The sequence below is a fragment of the Rhinolophus hipposideros genome (genome assembly GCF_964194185.1).
Source record: "Rhinolophus hipposideros genome assembly, chromosome: 8".
Lineage (NCBI taxonomy): Eukaryota > Metazoa > Chordata > Mammalia > Chiroptera > Rhinolophidae > Rhinolophus > Rhinolophus hipposideros.
Genome location: NC_138054.1, coordinates 12,137,575 through 12,161,478, shown reverse-complemented (window position 1 = coordinate 12,161,478; position 23,904 = coordinate 12,137,575). Strand labels below are relative to the sequence as shown.

The 23,904-nt window shown below is 42.1% G+C and overlaps 2 protein-coding genes across 2 annotated transcripts in view; one reads left to right on the top strand and one right to left on the bottom strand.

The window, feature by feature from the left end:
- SMIM13 (small integral membrane protein 13) overlaps positions 1-23,638 on the bottom strand; it is a 29,311-nt gene extending 5,673 nt beyond the window's left edge. Inside the window, exon 1 of the mRNA XM_081056032.1 lies at positions 23,082-23,638. Within this exon, the coding sequence (XP_080912158.1) occupies positions 23,082-23,157 (76 nt within the window). The 5' untranslated portion in view covers positions 23,158-23,638. The remainder of the gene's footprint in view (positions 1-23,081) is intronic.
- Positions 9,334-9,983, top strand: LOC308500745 (M-phase phosphoprotein 6-like). The gene has a single exon (XM_081056031.1). The coding sequence runs from the start codon at positions 9,360-9,362 to the stop codon at positions 9,840-9,842; it is 483 nt and encodes a 160-aa protein (XP_080912157.1). The 5' UTR covers positions 9,334-9,359; the 3' UTR covers positions 9,843-9,983.
- Positions 23,639-23,904: the final 266 nt, after the last annotated feature.

Below are 23,904 nucleotides of genomic sequence, written 5' to 3'. Positions count from 1 at the left end.
ACTATGAGGGGTTGAAGACTTCAGAGGAGGAAGTAACTGTAGATGTGGGAATGGCAAGAGAACTAGAATTAGAAGCCGAGCCTGAAGATGTGACTGAATTGCTGCAATCTCACGATAAAACTTTAACAGATGAGGACTTGCTTTTTGTGGATGAGCAAAGAAAGTGGTTTCTTGAAATGGAATCTTCTGGTGGAGATGTGAAGATTGTTGAAATGACGACAAAGGATTAGAATATCACATAAACTTCGTTGATAAAGCAGCAGCTGGGTTTGAGAGGATTAACTCCATTTTTAAATAAGTTTTACTGTGGGTAAAATGGAATCAACAGCGTCACATACTACAGAGAAATCATTCCTGAAAGGAAGAGTCAATTGATGCGGTAAACTTCACTGTTAGCCTAAGAAATTGCCTCAGCCATTACAACCTTCAATCGCCAACACCTTGCTTGATCAGACAGCAGCCATCAACACCATGGCAAGACCCTCCACCAGCAAAAAGATTACCACTCACTGAAGGCTCTATTGATGGTTAGCATTTCTTAGCAATAAAGTGATTTTTAATTACAGCATATACGTTGTTGGTTCTTTTAACATAATGCTACCTCATACATAATTGACTACACGATAGTGTAAACATAACTTTTATATGCACCAGAAAACCAAAAAGTTCATATGACTCGCTTTAATGTGATATTCATTTTATTGCACTGGTCTGGAATCGAACCTGCAATCTCCCTGATGTATGCCTATAAATGGAATCACGGTATGTGTAGTCTTTTGCGTCTGGCTTCTTTCACTCAGCATATATCTTCGAGGTTCTTCATCCATGTCGTTGCATGTATCACTTCATTCCTACTTCTTACTGAATAATATTCCATTGCATGGATAGGCTACATTTTGTTTAACCATTCACCAATTAATGGACATTTGGCTAGTTTCTATTTTTTGGCTATTATAAAAAACAAAGTGGGCCCGGTTGGTGGCTCAGGTAGTTGGAGCACCGTGCGCCTAACGCCTAGGTTGCCAGTTCGATTCCCATATGAGCCAGTGAGCTGCGTCCTCTATAGTTAAGATCGTGAACAACAGCTCTCCCTGGAGCTGGGCTGCTATGAGCTGCTGCGGCCTGCTGATCGCTGCAGCGGGCTACATTGTGCCACCAAGCGGCCAGCAGCCAATGTGAGTGGCCATGGGCTGCTGTGTGCTACCTTGTGCCACTGAGAGTGGCCGACAACTGGCGAGAGCTGCCAGGAGCTGCCGGGAGTGGCCACCGGCCCACCTACCAACCGACGACAGGGACCAACGGCCTCAGCTGGGGGGCAGCGCAAAGCTCATAATACTAGCAGGCAGGGGCCAGGGAGCTGTGTCCTATACAACTAGACTGAGAAACAACAGCTTGACCTGGCCTGTGGGGGGGAAACAGGAGCAAGAAGGCTTTTTGGCTCCAAAGACCATTTGTGTACAATTTTTACTCAAACATGTTTCCATTTCTCTTGGGCATATATCTATGAGTACAATTGCTGGGCCATATGGTAACTATATGTTTAAACCCACATGCAAAGCATGAGGTTCCAACTTCTCTACATCCTCTTCAAGACATTTTATTGTCCACCTTTATGGTTACAGTCATCCTAGCGGATGCACAGTGTGTATCAGTTTGGCGCTTACTTGCATTTCCCTAAGGATAAGATTTAAACATCCTTTCAGGTTTTTACTGGCCGTTTGTGTATCTTCTTTGGAGAAATGTCTATTCAATTCCTTTGCCCACTTTTTAATCAGGTTGTTTTTCTTTTATTATTAAGTTGTCAGAGTTCTTTATATATTCTTGCTATTAAACCCTTATCAAATATACGATTTGGAAATATTTTCTGTGTGGGTCTCTTTTTATCTGTGTGGATAATGTTCTTTGAAGTACAAAAGCTTTTCACTAGAACAATGACCAATTTGTCACTTTTTCTATGATGAACTCCAATTATCTCATTTTCTTTGGTTGCTTGTGCTTCTGATGCCATTATCTAGGGAACCACTGACTAACCCAAGGTCATGAAAATCTATGTATTCTTCTAAGAGTTTTAGCTCTTCCAGTTCGGTCTTCAATCCATTTTACATAATTTTGGTGTAAGGTCCAAATGCAGTCTTTTGCATGTGGACATCAAGCTGTACCAGAACCCCTTGTTAAAAAGACTGTTCTCTGTCCACTCTCCCTTAAAATCTCTTAGTACTTTTGTCAAAAATCAAATGATCATAAATGTTACCGTTTATTTCTGGACTCTCAATTCTGTTCCACTGATATGTATGTCTATCCTTATGCCAGTACCATACCTTGATTACAGTAGTTTGTATTTAAGTTTTGAAATCGAGAGTATAAGCACATCGTTTATTCTTTTCAAGATTATTTTGAGTTCCATGCATGTCCATGTGATTTTTAAAATTATTTTGTCAATTTCTACAAAAAAGGCACCACAAATCCTGGTAGGAATTGCACTGACTCTAGTCAATGTGGGACCTACACTGTTTATTTTATAACTTCTCTATACTTTCCATATTTTTCTACACTACATACATATGGTTTTCATAATAAGGAAAATTAGGAGAAAAACAAGTCAGAAACGATAAGTAAATCGCAAATGCTCTTTAGAGGTATGTGTTTTAAATAGGCCAATGTAATTAATCGGCTTAACTTACTAAGGTCAGTTGGTTTCAACAGACACCAAGGGAAACGCTTAATTCTTCGGTTAGTTTTGAGAACCCAACTTAAAACTTAAAAGAACTCACTTGCCCAGGGTACTGTGCTAACTAGAGATTTTGGAAGTGAAGTTACCATCAGGGAAATTATAATCAAGCTCAAAGATGAAAGACTGGACCTCATAAAGATCAAAGATTCTAACAGTGCCTACAAGTATAAAATAACCACAGAGAAAAGTAAGGGAGGTTACTGAAGGTCTTCTGACTGAAAAGAAACTAGAGCGAAGGGCCGCCGAGCGAATGGGAACTTAAGTTCCCATTATACTGTCCTTGGGATGATTAACGGAAAGCAGTCTCCCAGCACAGAAATCTACAAAACAAGGAACTGAAGATACCTGTAGCAGTCGGTTTGGGTAGATATAAGAGCATTCAGCTAGATCACAAAATCTTGCTTTCCTGAATTTAATAAAACAAAAAAATAATGCACCATCCCCCTTTTCTTTTTGCTAGCAACCAAACAATGTAAGAGATTCAACTGAAAGCCCAATTCAGAACATGGTGGCCAATGAGAGAAACTCCAGTTTGTAGCAGCAAGTCAAGGCCACTCCCTCCACACTCACCACTCCCTGACTACCCCCATACACCTCTTTAATTTCTACTCCCAAATATGGAGATAGGCAAACTTGAAAAGTATGCTTATTTGCCCCCTCTTCTCCCTGGGTGTAAGGTATGAGAGGGTGGGGGTGGAGGGGGACAAATGGGTAGTGACACTGTTTCTCACAAAAAATCCTGAGGTAGAGAATTCCCCTACTATAGACGTGGAGTTCATGTGCTGGGCAGCCAAAAAGAACAAATGCCCACTGTGCTTGGCTTTCACAATGACTGCTGTAATGATAGGGTGGGAAAGCAACGTTAAGAGACCAATTGTAGTGCTGATAAGAACTGCAGTAGTAGTCAGTACACTGAGGAGGATCAACATCTTGTCCTCCAAGTAAAATAACTCAGGTCTTACATAGCTGTCATTCTGGGGAAATGGGACAAGGATGGAAGTGGGCGGAGTTCCCATAGCACAGTGCATATCAGTAAGATCCTGGGCTTCTACAACACGCTGTTTATCACAGTGTTAATAATGTGAAAAAGAAATGGTACTAAAAATGCCAGGCAGTTTGAATGGAAATACTGCACACTACTTATTTTAGAAAAAGAACCGCAATTAAAACCCTAGTGAGTATATACCACGAAAAGCTACACTTAGCAAAAAAACTAACAGAGGTACTTCTGTGCCAGAAAAAACTGCTACTAAGATAATCACTGGCTATGTTGATCATACATGGAAATATTAGGTTGATGCCAAAGTAATTGTGGTTTTAAAGGTTAAAAAATAATTATTAAAACCGCAATTATTTTTGCATCAACCTAATAATAATAGGTAACTTAGGAACAGGTACTGTGAGGAAATGCTTTGCACATATCATTTAATAGCCAAATTGTGATTCAATGAAACTAAACTGTCCCTACACATACTTTCGGTATGTCACAAACCCTGTAGCTGATTAATATGGCCATGACCTAATCATCAATAGCATTTTACTGATACTGATCAAATACAAAATAGAAAGTCATATACATAGTCCATCTCCTATGATTTTAATAAAGCAGCTATTAGTTCAAGTAACAGAAACACTGCATCCGCTTAAAAAACCGGGGGAGCCCCTTATTAGCTTAGAGGACTGTCTCCTGAGCACTTGGGAGGAAGCATTCTTATTAGGGGCTAGACTAATAGGAGAAGGCTCTTGTTAACTGATGCCATTCTCCCAGCATCATCGCTCTCATTCTGGAAGCTTGCCCCACTTTCTGCTGGGCTTCTCTTGCACATAGATGCTTCTTCACAGCTTTCTATGACTTCCAAGTTCATATCCTCAAAAAGCAGAATCTCCATCCCAACAGGGGTCAAGTGTGAGTCCTGAGACCGATGTGTGTTACCTGGGTCAAGTATTGCGAACATGGCTGGAGGCCCTCCCCCTTAGAGTTCCAGAGTAAGTTTAGAGATTAGAAGGGAGTGCATAGGACAGCCTGGAGAAAGAACTCCAGTCAAGAAGTCTCCTCTACTTTCACTGGGAAACAGGCTCCTGGAGGAGGGTCCCCACTACAAGAGTCACCCAAAAGAAATCACTGAACTAGGCAGGTAACTCTTTTATTGGATAAAGGCTAACCAAAACCTTCAATTTTCATGGGATCTGCCTAAATGCCTTGAAAACCTCAACGCAATGTGACCGTTCATGAAGGTCCACACTGCCAGAGGTCCTCAGCCTCCTGAGCAGATGAACTACTTGGGGGAGGGGCAAGGTGGGATCAGATAAGACTGAGTCATATCTCCTTTTCAGGGAAAGGGACACGTGTCAGTGTAAGGAAAGTTCAAAAGCATGTAATACCCAATGCAATGAACCCAGTTAAAGTACGTGATTACCACGCTGCAGCCATTCACAAGAAAAATCGCCCAAACTGGATACTCATCATATCCTGCTAGGGAGCTTTGAGAAACTAGATTCCCAACAACTCATCCCAAATATTACAAATCAATGTCCAGGGACTGTGCTCACTTGCTTTTTAAGCTCTTTAGATGATTCTGAGGCACACACAGGTTAGGAAAAGAGAAAAGGAGTGAAGAAGAAACGTAAGTGCTACTGCCCATCGGTTATCAAGATGGTCCAAGAAAAGGGAAAAGGATAAGCAATAGAGCACCAGTGGGGAAGGCATGGAACGCCAGTTGACCGGATTACCTATCTGAGAAGATCTCACTTGAGTAAAGGCAGCAAAAGTCACTTTAGCATTTAGTGATTGGACAGAGGAAGCCAGTGAGAGGGGGCTGTGAAGAAACTGCCCAGGCGCTGCTGCTGAGTGGGGTGATGCTGCAGGGGAAGACGGACAGCTGAGGAGTGACGCAGCGGATGCTCAGGAGTTGGACATGAGGACTGAGGACACCTTTGCTCCAAGAAGAATTGCATTGCCTGGTGAATAGAACGCTTTGGTACAACATTTATGTACTCAGAGTTCATTCTCCTGTATACTATGAACATAAGAGAAAACAAGTAGAAAGTTACATAATACGTGTAAAATGCATCATTACACCGCATCTACATGTTATTGGTTGTAAGAGAGCATCAAACAGCGGAGAAGAACATGCACTGGAGTGTCTGCTGGGAGAGGGAGAGGCACCACAGACAAGGGATGGAATCACCAGTTCAGATTAACAACTCTGACTTACCACAAGAACAGACCAACCTAATTTGGACTCTGGGCTCTAGTAACTTTCCTAGGTGTATATATGTACCTTTGGAGGAGAGCAGGATAGTAGGAAAAATAACCACTAAAACCCAGACTACCTTTCACGGAAATGGACTTACTATTGCACCCTGCATGCCTACAGCAGCCACAGGACCTCTTATGGAATTATAATTCATAAAATTCCTCCCACCAAACTTGATACGCAGATACCAGAAACTCTTTACCTACCCTTATTTGTCTTGTACCTTGTCTTGGGATTTAGTAAGAAAACAATGGGAAGGAGGAAGGCAGAAAAAAAGGAAGGAGGGGAGAAAGGGCTATCTACAATTATATGTACTTATAATCAGAAATTTACACTAATTGTTAAAACTACTATCGCAGCTTTTCATCATTTAAAAGACAAATCTGTACTTTGCTCCAGTCTCACACTGGTAAACACTGTATGAAAAAAAAACTGCTGGCAACAGGGTGTGTATTTTGATATAAGCAAAGGAACACTCACAAGTGTGCCAATAACTAAGCATTGGGTCAAACAACAAATTCATAAAATACACTGTACACTATGCAAGATAAATGTGCTGGCTGCAGAAGGGTAGTGATGTATTTGAGTGATGAACCGTCACCATCAACACACCACAAACCCAGGAGATAGCTGTAATTATAGAGTTCTCATTTCACAGATGCCCTTGTATTCAGCATCTCATTTAATCCTCCCGGTAACCCTCTGAATTAATTAGACAAGGAATCTCCCTCATTTTCCAGATAAGAAAACAAAGGCTCAAGCAAACTTTCAACCACTGAAGATCGCCAGCTAGGCAAAACGGAGCAATGAGTTTAAAAATTGTACCTTATTTCTCAGATTTTCACGATGAAAGTAAGGCTAAAACACAAAACACTAGCTGAGGAATGAGAATTTGATTAGCCAAGGTGTTTTAGGTCAAAGCCCAGATGCAGTGTAACCACAAATTCTTATCTTTGTGGAATCATTCCAGTGGAGTTTCATAACCCCGCTTTCATGGTGGTGTCTAAATAGTTAATCAACTGGCTCAATACCAATTTCAATTTGTACAAAGCTCTTTTCCATTTTCAATCCTATTACCTCATTTCATTTTACTCTGAAGACAGCTAAGGTTCACTTCTAAGATAACGTAGGCTAAGTAAAAACACAGCCATGCTCTTCCAACTCCTACCACAATCCTCGCTCTACTGCAAACTCCTTTTGTAATGACACTGGATAGCACCAGAAGATAAGCCCCTGGAGTCACCATTCTGAACCACACAGCATTGAGCCATAATACCTCCACATGAAAACTCTTTTATCTGATAAACATAAGACAACTCTGAAGTCTCCTTTGAAAATCTCTCCTTTCTCTTTCTATATTCTTCTCCCTTTGGTGGTCACACCACTTCCATGGATCTAAATACTATCTTTACTACAAATGATTACCAAAGGTTTCATCTGTACCTTCTAACGTTTCTTTAACTACCAGACACAATCTCTACCTGGTTGACTTTACAGACTTATATATTATATACAGCTCGTTCTAATTTTGCATTTCTGTAATGGGGACTGTATCTTCTCCTTACTTTCTCGTGGCAAAGTGTGTCTTCTCAGCACATTACCCCTCCCCTACTTTTACTTCAGTGCTATATATCTACCTTAATATACCCTCTTCCATTTGTGTCCTTCTCTACATTTCAGTGTTATTCTCTATCCTAGATCAAACCCTTTATTATCTGTCAACTAGGTTATCACCATAATCTCTTATAGCTCGTGGATCCACACTGCTTGGCCATGTATCCTAACTCAACAACTTACCTCCAATTTGGGCAAGTTAACCTGAAACTCAAAATAAGTAGAAGAAAACAAAGATAAAAACATCAATCAATGAAATAGACTATGACTAATGGAGGTGGGGAATCGATGAAACCAAAGCTGATTCTCTGAAAAGATCAATAAAATTTACCAAATCTAGCCTGACTGATCACGAAGAAGAGAAAGGTCACAGTAACCAATAACAGGCATGAAAGAGAAAACATCAGCACAGATCCTACAGATAGTAAGAGGAGAGAATATTAGAAACTTTACTCCCACAATTTATATAATTCAGATTAAACAGGCATAGTGCTTCAAAGACACAAACTATAAAAGCTCACGCAAGAAGAAACAGTGAGGTAGAGTACCTATTTTAAAAATTAAATTTGTCATTAAAAATCTTCCCCAAAAGATAAGTCCAGTCCAGATTAATTCTACCAAACATTTAAGAAAGTATACAAACTGTGGCAGACCTCTTAGTAACCTAAATCAGTCAAGCCTTTGTGTAACCCTTGTTACGTGTCTTTAGAAAAGCAAATGTTTTGTATTTTGATTGTCTCATCTGTCAATTTTTTCTTTTGTATTTAATGCTTTTTGTGTCCTATCTAAGAAATCACTGCTTACCCCAATGTCTCCTTTAGTGTGGGCAGAACCCGGGACCTGCTTCCAACCAATACAGGTAATGGGATAGTTATTCCTTATTAGGTTACGTTACATGGCAAAGGTTAAGGGATTACGCAGATGTAATTTAAAAGGTCTCAATCAGTTGAATCTGAGTTACTCAAACGGGAAACTATCCTAGGTGGGCCTAACTCCACTAAGTGAAAGCCTTTAAAAGAGAGACTGGGACCTTGCCTAGTGCCAGAGAGATTCTCCTGCTGGCTTGAAGAAGCACGCCAAGCCAAGAGTCCTACAGTGACAAAGAAACGGATTCTCCCAAGCTCCACATGAGCCAGGCCAACACCCTGACTGCAGATTTGTGAGATGAGGAGCAAAGGACCCAGCTAAGCCAAACGCAGACTCCTGACACACAGAAACTGTGAGCTAATAATTATATGTTGTTTGAAGCTGCTAAGTTTGGGGTAATTTGTTATGCAGCAATAGAAAATATGCCGATTCTATGCAAAGTCTTCCAAAAAATAAGAGAAAGAAATACTTCCTAACTCATTTCATGAGGTCTGCATGAACTTACATGACAAAACCAGACAAAGGCATTAACGAAAACTACAAATATTTCTCATGAATGTAAACAGGAAAACCTTAAGAATTTGGTAAATCAAATCCCGCAATATATAAAAAGGATAGTACATCATGAACAAAGGGAATGCATCTGAAGAATGCAGAGTTGCTTTAACATTCAAAATCAATGTAATTCACCATATTAACAAACTTAAAGAAAAACCCCATAATCATCTCAATAGATTCAGGGAAAACATGAAAAAAAAAAAATCAGAAACACACATTTCTGATTTTTTAAAAAATCTCAGCCAAGTAGTAATAGAAGGAAACTTATCTTGTTCAACCTGATAAAGAGTATCTATATAGGTGGAGGAGCGCGGGGCCTAGCGGAAGCCAGCATGGCGGCGGAGCGCAAGACAAAGTTGTCCAAGAACCTGCTGCGCATGAAGTTCATGCAAAGGGGACTGGACTCCGAAACCAAGAAACAACTAGAAGAGGAAGAAAAGAAAATCATTAGTGAAGAGCACTGGTACTTGGATTTGCCAGAGCTTAAAGAGAGGGAGAGTTTCATAATAGAAGAGCAGAGTTTCTTGTTATGCGAAGATCTTCTCTATGGAAGAATGTCATTCAGAGGATTTAATCCTGAGGTTGAGAAATTAATGCTTCAGATGAACGCTAAGAACAAAGCAGAGGAAGTTGAAGATGAAACAGTGGAGCTCGACGTGTCTGATGAAGAAATGGCTAGAAGATACGAGACCTTGGTGGGGACAATTGGAAAAAAGTTTGCCAAGAAAAGAGACCGTGCCAATTATGAAGAAGATGAAAATGGAGACATAAAACCAATGAAAGCAATGAAGACGTTCTTAAAGCCCCAAGATTAAAATAGATGATGCCCTGAGATACAGCTCAGGGGTGCCTTCCTTGTGGGAGTTAACGTATTTTGGAACTCATTCCAATGGGTTCGCTATAGTTGTTAATACTGTAATGTTTATTTGTAATGTTTATTGTAAAGAAATGTATAATTCTGGTAACATGCTGTTTTTGAAACAGATGTGTGATGGATGTTAAACATCCTTTCCTTAGTGGTGTATAAAATTCATCAAGAGTGGATTTTCAGTCCTTGATCTTCAGATGTACATAGGTACATAGTTTCTTCCTAAAGATTTTTTTGACCTTAGAGATTGTTTTTAAAATATATCTCTCTATTGACTGAACTTGATGACTCAAAAATTAAAACCAGTGTTTAAATTGTCCTTGAGTATACAATTTATTAATCATGTCAAGCCGATTGGCACATACATTTTGGAGTCAAATATTGTGAGTTTATCATGTGTAAATTCATAAAGAACAAACATACCTCTCCAGCCTGAAATATTTGCATGCTTCTAAGTCATTGTCAGTTTGTGGAATTTTTTTTTTTTTGTATAAAGCCTTTACTTAATAAAAAACAATTATTATTCTGTAATAAAAAAAAAAAGAATATCTATATAGAACCCACAGCTAACATTAATAACACTTAATTGTGACAGATTACAGGGAGGAAGGTCTGTTTTCACCCCTTTCCACAATGTAGTGGAGGTACACTGAGGCAAGAACGAAAAGACGTACACATTGGAAAGAATAGGTAAAACAATCTTCATTTACAGTTACCATCAGCCGCTGGTTAGAAAATCCTGTGGATTTTCCAAAAAAGGAATCCTTTCCATCCAAAATCTTAGTAGAAGAGTGAATCTGGCAAGATTACAGGATATAAAGGCAATATGCATATAAATGAATGAATGAATGAATTTAGCAGTTTTACCAAATACACTGTCAATACACAAAAATCATTTCTTTCTATATTAGCAGCAAACATTAAAAGAATACCATTTACAAGAGCATTAAATATGAAACCTTTATAGCTAAATTAGACTAAATCAATGCAAGAACTACATTACACATTGAAATATACAAAGTGTTGCTAAGAGACAGTCCTAAAAAAATGGAGAGATATAATATGGTCATGGACTTCAACATTAAGATGTCAATTCTCTCCAACTTGACCTATAGATTCAATAGATAAATTTTGACAAGCTGAGTCTGAAGCTTGCAAGAAAATGCAAAGCATCTAAAATAGCCAAAACACTTTGAAAAAAATAATATTGCACAACTTACACTGCTGACGTAAGAATAGACACGTATAGCTCAATGGAACAGAATAGTCCAGAAATAAATCCACATACCAGGGTGGCAAAAAAATGTATACACGACTTGTGTTCATCTTTTGTTACTGGTATATATTGAGTATTACAATTTTAATACAGTTTTTTTCTTTCTTAAAATGTGTATACATTTGTTGGCACCCTCTGTAGTATATAGTCAACTGATTCTCTACAACTGCCTTTTCAATAAATGAGGCCAAAACAGTTTCATATCCTTATGTAAGAAAAAGAACCCCAATTCTTAATTCAAACCATACATAATAATTACCTCAAAGTATACAGACCTATCGGTAAAACCTAAAATATAAAACTCCAAGAAGAAATTATAGGAGAAAAATCTTTGTGAGTTTGGGGTAAGCAATAATTTCTTAGATAGGATTCAAAAAGCATTAAATACAAAAGAAAAAAATGACGGATGTGACTATCAAAATACAAAACATATGCTTTTCTAAACACTTAAAAATGAAAAGGCAAGACGTATACTAGAAAAAAAATATTTACAAAACATGTATCTGATAAAAGACTATACCCAAAATACATAAAGAATTGTTACAACTTTGATAATAAAAAGATGACTTTTTTTTAATGGGCAAAAAATTTGAACAGACACTTTACCACACGACTGTTGGCAATGCAAAATGTTTGGTAGTTTCTTATAAATTTACCCAAGAGAAATGAAAACAGTAAGACTTATAATTGAATGTTAGTAATAGTAGTAATACTTGTAACAGCCAAAATCTGGAAATAATCCTAACATCCGTCAATAGATAAATGAATAAACAACTTGTGGTACATCCATACAATGGAATACTATGCAGCAATAAAAAGAAGAAATCACTCATATACACAACAGCATAGACAGATGGACTTCAAAAGCATTCGGCTAAGTGAAAGAAGTCAAACACAAAAAGCATGTTGTACAATTCCATTTATAATAAATTCTAGAAAAGGCAAAATGATGGCTACGGAAAGCAGTTCAGTTGTTGCTAGGGGCTGGAGAATTAACTACAAAAGGACATGAGGGAACTTTCTGGAGTGATGAAAATGTTCCGTATCCTGATTGTGGTGTGGTCACACTACTGTATACATTCTAAAACTCAACTGAATTGTGTTCAACTTTGTGTTAAAAAAAAATAGTGCTTGTGTTTGAAAGGACAGTGATAACAGGGAATGAGTATACACACCTAAGTTGATGAATTTCATGTAAAAGTACAGAGTACCTATAGCAGGGTCTGTTGGGACCCCTCACAATGCCCAAGGCATCACCTTTCCTTGACCTATAGGTTAAGAATAGATTATCCCCCTGTGACTTGAGCCGTCCCACCCAGTTCCATTTTAGAAAATTACTGCTGAAACTTGTAAGTAATACCCTTAGGCTTATTGATCACAATCTGGTCTAGCATTCTTTCTAGGCTACTCCCATCATTGTTCCTTGGTTGCTGAAGCAGGAGGGAACCACGTTGCCAGCGGGAAGGCTCCAAGCAGACGCCCTCCCCCGTTCCACCCCAAATCCTAATGTAGCCTTTAAGGGAAGGCCCAGATTTTCCCTTAAATATCCAAAGCCGGTCTGAGAATGTTAGGCAGTTTTTGGAGGTATTAACCTGCTGCCTTCTCAGACCACTGGTGTCTGATAACAAACCCTCATTCTATGACCCAACTCCAATGTGGGTCTATTGGCTGAACAACTCAGGCAGCAGAAGCCCCGAACTCGGTTGGCCTCCTGTTTCACACCCACATTAGTAGACCTTTTATTGGACTCTTGCAACTTGTTGTTGAAAGTAGTGACTAAGCTGTATTCTTACAGAATTTGTTGTTTAGTGGTGGAACCAGATTTTAGTTATCTCTGCATCTCAGAACCATGCTTATAAGAGATGCTCCTGTAACCAGAGGCCAAACGATTCTGGGGCTTGTGCTGCCTGTGCTGCTCAGCCAATAGATCGACACTCAGAAGCTGGGTCACTGAACGAGCGATTATCAGGGAACTGGTGGTCTGAGAAGACAGCGGGTTAACACCTCCAAAAACTACCTTACATTCTAAGACAGGTTGGGGGTATTTAAGGGAAAATCAGGGCACTCTCCCAGAGTCTGTATGATGTCCCCTCCTGTCTTCACATCTCCTGTGGTGCCAGCCATCCGGAAACAGTAGGGGGGAGTAACCTGGGAAAATGCTAAGCAGTAGAGTTTGTAAGTAGAGAGCATCTACAAGGAGATGCTGTGGGACCAGGAGCTGGAACAGGGCAGGGCATCCCAGAGGCATTCTGAGCTCAGGGGCCCCAGCTGGGCTTTGCTTCACTCCAATATTTGGGAGATGAATGGGTGTATGACATATGGACCTAAGATTGGGAATGAATGAGAAAGGTAAAATAATGTCTATGGTTTTGTGCACAAACCGCAAACAAGGAATTGTGTTAAGGAAAGATCCTGAGCTCTATGAAACCACCAGAAAAAGGAGGAGAATAATGTATGTGAAACTGGTGCTCAGAAGCCCAGGTTTTACTAGAGTTACCTTGTAAGAGTGTCTTCCCTACTGGAGTATAAGGTCCTTACAAATAGGCATTATGCATTATGAATTTTTGGACACCTCTGGCCACCACTACAGCACCTGGGCATAAGTATTCATTTAGTACTGAATTAAGTAATACAAGGGTTATCCATTCTGAATCAATGTTGGTTTGTACCACACTTAAGACTTACGTGATGGTAATTTAATAATACATATTGAGGAATTTTTCCTCATTCCTTCTTAAAATGTCTGAAGGCCTATTACACCCCGGGCACTACTCTAGGATACAGGGATAGAGCAATGAACAAGCCAAACAAGGTCCCTCCCTTTGTGGAGCTTGCACTCTTAACTGGGGAAACAGACAAATGAAGTTTGTCTTATTTCAGAGAGTGCTAAGTCCTATGAAAACTAAGGTTAAATGAGATAGAGTGACTACATGGGCTATTCTACGTGGTGAGAATAGGTCGCTGTGGGGAAAGAGTCCCAGAGAGCAGTTTCCAGGCTCTCAGCCTCATGTAGAAAGGTGCTGGCTCGGGGAGTAGACGGCCGTCAGCTGTGACTAACTGGCCGTCAGCTGTAACCAGTTAGCCAATTAGCCACTGATATAACTGCCGAGGCTGCGCTGGTGAGTCAGTGGGTAGGCAGGCAGAGAAATGGACAGCAGGTTGCAGGTCGTGTGAATCCAGCCTCCAGTGAGACTATAGTGCCGCCAGTGAGACCACAGTAGTATGATTCCCGTCTATGGCTCCGTGGGTGTTCCTTTTTGGCTTCACCATGTCCTGTGTTCTTGTGTGGGGAGCAGGAGCTGAGACCCCGCAGGCCGCCTCTCACGACAAATGGCGCAGCGAGCAGGGTGTGGTGCTGGCCAAGGCCTACTGAAGGATGGTGGAGCAATTTGTATGTGTATAAGCTCAGCTTCGGGAGGCCCATGAGGAGCGACACCAGGAACGGGAGGTGCGGTCTGCCTGGGTGACTCAAGCCTCCAGATGGCACACCACCCTCTTGGCCATAGAAGGTGTTGCCTTCATTTTGGTGATCTGCTGTGATCTTAGGCTCCGAGAGTTGTGGGCATTATACACCGAGGCCACCACCCACTCAGACACCTGGCACGGCGAGCAAGATTCCGACCAGGTAGGAAAGGAGTCTGACTCTGGGCAAGAGGACGTGTGGCCCCCACACAGTGTGTGCTGTCCGGTGGCCACTGTTCTCAGGAATTGAAGCCCCAAGGAGGGGTGGGAGGACATGGACGGCTCTCCGGCCAGCATGTAGAGGGCCCTGCAGGCTCTGGCTGAGCAGTTGCCGGAGGAGGAGAAGGCTACAGCTGGCCGTGTGGGCTGGATGTTCCTCAGGGCCTTGAGTCTCAACACAGAAAATGCGCTTAATGAAATGGCCCAGGTGCCGGACCAGCTGTCCCGGATGGAGGCGCTGGAAGCCCGGGTCCGCCTGTTAGAAGAAGGGCCTCACAGTGGAGACCCTGAGACAGAGGTAGAGGCAGAGGATGTGAGTGGAGACAATGTAGCTCCCAACCGCCAAGCCCAGCCAATCTTGAAGCAAAAGATAAAACGTGAGCAACCTTTAGGCCCCGGCGGCGTTGCTGTTGGCAACCCAGCTGTGACTAAGTTCACAACCTATACCCCTTACACTCCCAGAGTTGCAGGAGCTGGGGAGGCGGTAGAGACAGAGCCCTGGAGAGCCAGTCTCGGCTTCGCTATTACGTTTATGGGATGAGGGAGCAGACAGCATTCTCTGCTCCCCAGGTGAGATGGAAAAGCTAGCCTTCGTGACAGTGCATCCGTTCCTGCGACAAAGGTTACAGAACTGCCATAGGTTGGCCCAAAACCAGGGCAACCACTGAGTGGCTCACTGCTGCAGTACGCACAGTATGGGGACAGTCTGGCGAGCTGCCAGTGTGAGTCAATGGCAGTCATATATGGAACTTACTCAAATCATCTGTGAAATGGGTATGAGACATGCTATTTTCAACCCTAATATGAGGGGGGCCGGATGACAAGCTTTTTACAGCCAGCATGAGAGATCTGGTTTTGGATACTGCACCTGGGAGTGCTTTTGGATCCTTGGTCGCCATTCTTACGCCCTATGTGGGGCGACGGATCCATGCAGTTACAACTGCCATGGCCACCCTAGGGGATGTTGAAAGCCGGAGGTGAAGAAAGTTAAGACAGGAGGTCCGCGCAGTTGAGACCTGGAAGCCCAAACCAAAGGTAAAGGGGTGAGGTCGCAGGCCTCAGAGAGTAACACGCGCACAGATGTGGCGAGATCTCGTGGCAGCAGGGGTCGATCGGGAAGAAATAGACCGAAAACCCAATGCACTCTTGTTGGAACTTTGGAAACAGTTGCGTCTGGAACAGCAATTCTGGAGAAGCTTAAAGAAGTCTGGGAAAGTGCAACACGTGTCCCACCAGGACTTCATGCAGCCGCTTGAGGCCGACTCCTTTCAGCTTGATTAGGGGTGGGGCTAAGGTACCTTGTCAGAGGGGACAAGCAGGGACCGGAGGCCCCACGTGGAACTGTCCATACATTGGTCCCCTTCGAATGTGCAGAGGGTTTTGGCCCTAGATGACACTGGCGCAGACTGCAGTCTTGTTTATGGGAACCCAGAACTGTTCCCCGGACCAGCAATCTGCATTGATGGCTATGGGGGAAAGACTGTGACTGTGAAAGCTGTTTCCTTACCACTGGGTATAGGAAGGCTTCCACCTCGTACCTACAAGGTTTATGTCTCCCCCGTTCCGGAGTATATTCTAGGGGTGGACGTGCTACATGGCCTCAGCTTACAGACGTTGGTGGGAGAGTTCTGTCTCCGGATCAGGCGGTGAAAGCGGTGACACGCAGGCATGCTCACCACCCTCCTCAAGTGCTGCCACAGCCCTGGCGCGTGGTTACAGTGCGACAGTACCGCCTGCCAGGAGGGCAGGAGGAGGCTGGTGGTACCCTAAGAAGTCCAGGAAGTCTGGCTGTGCTCAGAAGGACTGGTGGTGCCCTGAGAAACCCTGGCTGTGTCCAGAGAGCCTGGCTGTGTCCAGGATACTGCATTCACCTCCAGGCTCCTCACACAGGGCCCCTCGTGGAAGACGCTTGTCATGTAGATTGTAAGGCGAGACCCTGTAGGGGTGGAGTGTGGAGACAGAGTCCCAGAGAGCAGTTTCCAGGCTCTTGGCCCCAGTAGAAAGGTGCTGGCTCGGGTAGTAGATGGCCATCAGCTGTGGCTAGTTGGCCGTCAGCTATAACCAGTGAGCCAATTAGCCACTTATATAACTGCCGTGGCTGCGCTAGTTGGTGAGTCGGTGGGTAGGCAGGCAGAGAAACGGACAGCAGGTTGCAGGTCATGTGAATCCAGCCTCCAGTGAGACGATAGTGGCGCCAGTGAGACGATAGTGGTATGACTCCCCTGTCTATGGCTCCGTGGGTGTTCCTTTTTGGCCTAGCCATATCCTGCGTTATGTGGGGAGCGGGAGCTGAGACCCCGCACGTCACCACGCATGACAAATGGCGCAGCAAGCAGGGTCTCCCGCACGACAGTCTGAGACAACAGCTCATGTGTAAGCTGAATGAAGAGAGGAATCAGCATGTGAAGAGCTAAGGGAAGAACGAGGAGAGTATCAGGGGGACCTGTTGGTAGAATGCTGCGAGTAGTGGGAAGGGAGAATGGAGATGCGTGGAGGAGGAGGAGGCTACATCACACAGATCCTTGGGGGCCACAGTAAAAAACTGGGTTGTATTTAGAGGGAAATGGAAAACCATTGGAGGACAGGCTTTAAGCAAGGAGTGACATTTTTAAAAGAGTGATAACTGATCTAGCAAAGAAAAGAAACAGAAATTTGGATGGCAGGAGGGGAGGATACCAATTGGAGCCAAAATTCAATCAAGAACCATGAAAAAGATCAGAACTTAGGATGGGAAGATGGAAGGGGAGGAAGAAAAAAAGGATGGGTTGAAAGTCTACTTACAGAACTGTCATACAGGCAGCCAAGTTTAAAACACCCACCAGAGAAATGAGAGGACTTGTTCCTGGAGGGATGGAGTACCCAGAGAACAGACCTCCAGGTAATAACAACTGGGGATTCCCCTAAAGAAGCCCTATCACCCTGCAAAGAGCCCAGAGCTGACACTGAGAATTTATCACCATTTTGCTATCTCACCCTTAAATCTGAACAGAGAAGAGATCACTAGACATTTGCAGAAAACCTCCAATCGAAAAAGAGCACAAACAAGCAAAAAGAAAATACATGTAAGAAATAAAGGCAATGCAGGGAGAAGAAAAATACTTTCTTAAAAAGAAGTATAACTAATATATGCTTATGGAGATAAAATACTATATACATAAATGAAGCAAGAACAGTTGCTATAGAAGAGTAATCAGAAAACAAGAAAGCTCTAAAATTAAAAATTGGATAGTTAAAAACCTATTAGGTAAAAGATAAAACCGCAAACATCTCTCAAAATAAAAGAGAGGAATAAAGTAAGACAAGAAATAGGAGATAAAAAGATACAATTAAACATCCAACTAACAGAAGTCGCAGAAAGAAGAAAAAATCAAGGGGAAAAAAATGATCAAAAACCTAATAGAAATTTTTCCATAAATGCAAAATAAATCTGAATCAAAAGGACCCAGAAGAAATGAAAGAGAAACATACCATTAGGCATATCATTATGATGTTTCAGAAAACCAATAATTAAAAAAAAACATCCAGATAGCATCTAGAAAGAGAAACCAAGTCAAATATAAGGATAAGGAAACAGAAGGCATTAGATTTCTCAAAATCAGACCTAGGAAGCTAGAAATCAATGGAGTAATAATTTTTAAATTCTGGATGAAATTATTTGCAAACTGAAATCTATTCAAATTATCAACCAAGTATAAAGGTAGAAAATAAAATAAAAAGACATTGTGAGGCAAGTATTAGCTCAAGAAATTATTTTCCATGCATTCTTTCTTAGAAAACTACTAGAAAATGTGCTCCAACAAAACAAGAGTGTAAACTGAGAAAGATAGTCACATGAGATCTGGAAAAGAAGTTTCCAATAAAGAAAGTAAAGAGGCTAAGAACAAAAGCTGGTGAGAAAGAAGGAGGGCTCTGGGACTGGCTTAGGGAGTTGCAGGGGATCAGGAGAGGAGAGGAACAATTCCTCTGAACATATGGCAAATATTACTGATGAGTGTGTGTTAAGAGATTATGGAACATGGGGGGAACAAATAATGTATACATACAAAACAATAAAACTAGGTGAATTAAAAAGGCAATTAACTTCAAGAAAAGTGGAGAACCGTAACAAAGGAAGTATTGTCATTATTACACTATTTGAACAGCAGGGACTATTTACACAGTCAAAATATAAATCTTGACTATCACGTCAGCCAAAAATTGTCATTATTAATGGTACGCTGGGAAAGAAATGGGGACTCTACCCTGGTTAGTAAATACTATCTAAATTGTAAAATCAAGAAATAGCTATGAATAAATTATTTAGGAATATGGAAATATTTAGGAAACAGTGAAACTGAGGTTTGAAGAGAACTTCTTTTTAATAAGTCTTTTAGTACTATTAAGCTTGAAACTTTATTTCTTTTGTTAAAAATGTTTAAGAAAACATTTTCTGAACAAAGTCTGACCAGTATGTGAAAAGTAGATTACAAAGAACAGGGGAAGTAAAAAACACTAGTCAGGAAACTAAAACAAGCCATAAATGGAGAAGGTGGTGGTGGTAGACATGGAGCAGAAAACATTATTTCAGATTTTTTAAAGAGATAAAATTGGACATTCAGACAGGGTTGCTACTTGTAAGGGGAGATGGATGAGGGGAGCAAAGGAGAGGGAAAAACCAAGTATGACACCCAAGTCCTTGGCAACTGGTAACATGTGAGATGAAAAGGGGGTCGGGGGACAACATGGGGTGAAAATCAAGAGTTCTGATTTAGATGTACAGATGCTCCTCAACTTACGATGGGGTTACATCCCGATAAACCCATCATAAGTAGAAAATATCGCAAGGTGAAAATGCATTTAATTCGACTGAACATCATAGCTTAGCCTAGCCTAGCCTATTTTATATGTGCTCGCAACACTAACATTAGCCTACCATTGGGAAATCATCTTGAGTTTAATCTCAAGAGTAATTGCCTTCCTCTTCTCACCCAGAATCAGGAGACACAGATGGGTGTTTTGTAGAAGTGATGAGATTCCAAACCACAATACCCAAAAACCACAACACAGTACACATGGTTGTCTACCTTTACCCTCGTGATCAGTTGTTTACCCTAGTGACCTTGTGGCTGACCCAGAGCTGCAGCTCGCTCTGCTGCCCGCTTCACAAGAGACTATCCAACCGCTTTTCGCTATCCCAGGAAAAGATCAAAATTCAAAATTTGAAATATGGTTTCTACTGAATATGGTTTTCACATCATCATAAATTTTAAAAATCCTAAATCAAACCATTGTAACTTGGGAACAATCTGTATTAAGCTTGAGATGCTTATTACAATAGATCTCCAAGTGGGGATATCAGGAAGAAATGTTTGGTGCATTTGCCTGGGATGGAGAAGATAAGTGAAAGCTGAAGATACCAATTTTAGTCATTAGTTACAGTTAATTAATATTTAAATCTCTAGGACTGGATAATGTAGCATAAGTAGAGAACAGAAGGACAAAATAAAAATAAAAATAAAAAAAACATGTATTTGTGTTATAACATAGTATATTATAGAAATATAATAGAAAATAATCATGCATCTCATGGGGTAAGGGCAAGTACTAGTCCATAGAATTTTTATTTCAAAGATAGAGATGATAGGTAGATAGATAGATGTATGTATGTGATTGATGCATGTAATTTACATACTTACGAATGTACTTGGAATAATGTAAAATGTAGTTACTATTACAGATTGTGATCAAAATAAGTTAAGAAATTCTAGGGGATTAGAAGCCTAAACAATTAGCCACAATGGTAGGAAGAACACCATGAGAGTATAGTGTACAAAAGCCAAGAGAAATGCTTCACAGAAGGAATGCTTACCTGTGTAGAATAAGAGGTTACATATAATTAGGACTAATAAATGAGCACAGACTTGGCAATATGGAAGCCATTTGTTACTGCCTTGAAATGGGCAATATCAGTGAATGGTGGGAATGGAAAACATTTTAGAATGAATGAGACAAAAAAGTAGACATAAACAATATAGACAGGAGAAGGAAAACCTCCACAGGAACCTGAAATTTGAAAATCAAAAGAGCCAAAGTTCTAAAATAAACTGGCAGATGATGACTTTCTTGGGGCTGACCTGTGTCATAGATTTCTAATCCCCCAAGTGACTGTATTCAGAGATAGTGCCTTTAAAGAGTTAATTAAGGTTAAATGAATTCATAAGGGTGGGGCCCTAATCCAATATAACTGGTGTCCTCATTAGAAAAGATTAGGACACAGACACATACAGAGGAAAGACCATGTGAAGACACAGGGAGAAGGTGGCCATCTGTAAGACAAGGAGAGAGGCCTCAGAAGAAATTAACGCTGCTGACACCTTGATCTCAGACTTCTGGGCTCCAGAACTGTGAGGAAATAAATTTCTGTTGTTTCTTGTCTGTGGTATTTTATTATGGCAGCCCTAGGAAACTAATACAACACCCTATTTTCTCTCTTAGGTCTGGTAGGATCCTTCCCTCCTCTTGCCAAGCCCCAGGCCCATCCTAGTCAAAACATGAAGCTACCCCAGCATTAGCACTCCCAACAAAAAAGTGCTTGGATTACTTCTCCATAGTGCTATTAGTTCTTGACCCTTCCAGTCAAAATAAAGTGTTCTTTTACTTACCACACCTCACCTCTCATTCCATGTTTTCTAAAACCAGACAGGGCACTTTAGAAAAATAAGTCAAATTAAAGTCAAATAGCTACTGAGAGCTGAGAATAAGTCTCATGCATGTAGCAATTAGGAACTTTGATGTCCCAAAGGCAAGTTTGGCAAATATTCTATCAAAGATGTTGTCACCTGTCGCAGTCTACACATTACATCCCCATCTCCATGTGGCTTCTATCTTCAAATTAGAAAAGAAAACATATGCTTTCCTCCTTCCTCACATCCAAAAAAAAATCACAAAGACCTGGTTTTCCTTACCTTAAGGATCCTAAGCATCAACAAACCCAAAATCATGTTGTCACAAGCAGAAAATGGAGAAAGTCTTTTCAATTGTTTTACCATCAGAAAATAAAGGCTGCTGTAAGTCAGAAGCTTTACTCTGGTTCCTCAGTAAAGCAAGAAAATTTAAATTATACACAGAAGTATATAGGGGAGCATTTGAGATCTTGTTCCCTGGCATATGTCAGTTTAGTTCAAATAAACTCTTAAATTAAAAAAAATTATATATGTATATTATATACATATATTATGTATGTATATTATATACGTATATTATGTATGTATATTATATACATATATACACACATACACATACATATATAATTACATATACGTATATAAATACAAATACATGTGTATGCATGTGCACAAACGCATACATGTCTTCTCCAAACACAATTCTGATATTGAGCATTATTGCATCAACCTGCACCCATACTTTAATATTGCAATTATGAAAAACTCACTGACACCTGGTTCTAACTACTTCCCAAATTTTCACAATTGCTCTGCATTCTAATAAACTTGTGGTTATCGGTTACTGGGTATAAAAAAATAAAAAAGATCTAAAATAGAGCTAATATTACCTTGAGAAGAAAGTTTCATGCCCTCTCATCCCAAGTAGGAAAAAAACCCCAGCAAACAAAATAGCACCATTATTACAGAACCACCAGTTGGGTTACCTGACCCTGGAAGTTTCATGCAGCCAATGTTTCTAAGTTCTACCTACTCTTAACATTTATGTTTTGAATTTAGTAGAAGCCAGAAATTCGAGTGTACGAACAATTTCACGTGTGCTTCAAACCCAGCTCTGACCCTGTCCTTGATTAAATTAAGGTAGTGAGACCTCTCATGATCATTAGGGTCAGAATCTGTAAAAAAGAAAAAAGAGTAACCAATCACTTCACCTTCGAATACAGGCCAAGGTTAAAATCTGAGCGGACTGTGGTAAGAATGGCAATCAAGAGCAGACGCTGCCAGTGAAGCAATATCTGGTTTAACCTCGAGTCATGATGCCCAGCCCTGGATCCTGTTCTTTTCCTCTCCAGGATGCCAGAGGGCCTGCCATGGGTCAGGGGTACGTCTCCTCCGAGCTCACTCCTGAGAGGTAAGTGCACAGGTAACAGGTAAAATGATTTTGAGACACTTGTCCACTCACGCCTTCATTTTTTTCAACCAGACAAAATAAGCAAGTCAGCAACACGAGTCGACCTGGCGTGTGTCCAGCAGCGTGCAACTGCCCCACGGCGGCTGCCACACTCACCGCACACCATGAGGAGCAGGACGATCAGCAGCGTGGCCACGAACACCAACAGGGTCAACCCGACGTTGTGCCACATCTTGGGGGCTGGGGGGGCCCGGCTTAGAGCGGCCGGGCGGTGGGCGCGGGCGAGCGGGCGGGCCCTGGCTGCGCGTCCCGGGCTTCAGCGGCGGGAGCCGGGCGCGGAAGAGCGCTGGGGCGGCATGGGCGACGGGCGCCCCTCGGCAGCGCCCCCAGGGGGCGGGGCGGCGCGGGGCGGGCACCACGGCCGGCCGGCCGACCCTCCTCCTCCCCGCCGCCGGCTGAGCGCGGGCGGATGCGGGCCGCAGGGCGCCCCTACCCCCTCATCGCTCCGGAGAGCCGGGGACGCGGCGCCCGGAGAGCCGGGCGGCGGCCGGATGCGCTTCCATGGCGGACCCCACGCGCCTGTGTAAAGAAAAGAGGACGAGCACAGGGACGCTCGGCGACCACACGGCCCTCGTCGCCGCCCGCCCGAGGAGCCCTCGGCCCTCGCGAACCGCAGATAACGTCTCCTGGCAGCCGCAGCTGCAGCTTCCCAGGCCCCCTCCCCCTGCAGCAGCTCATTACCGAGAGCCCCCACCGCTCTCCTCCTCCGCGGCGCGGGGGCAGTTGGGAGATGGAGTCCAGAGCCCCGTGAAGGCCTGAGGGGCCTGCCCCGCGGGGACTACAACTCCCAGAATGCACCACCGATTCGGCTGCTTTGCTTCGCCCTCCCTCTCTCCTCCTCTGCCTTTGGTTTTTCTCAAGCCACAACCTCTGTCTACCGACTGTGGGTTTCGTGTTTCGGAACCCGCGCAGTTGGCTG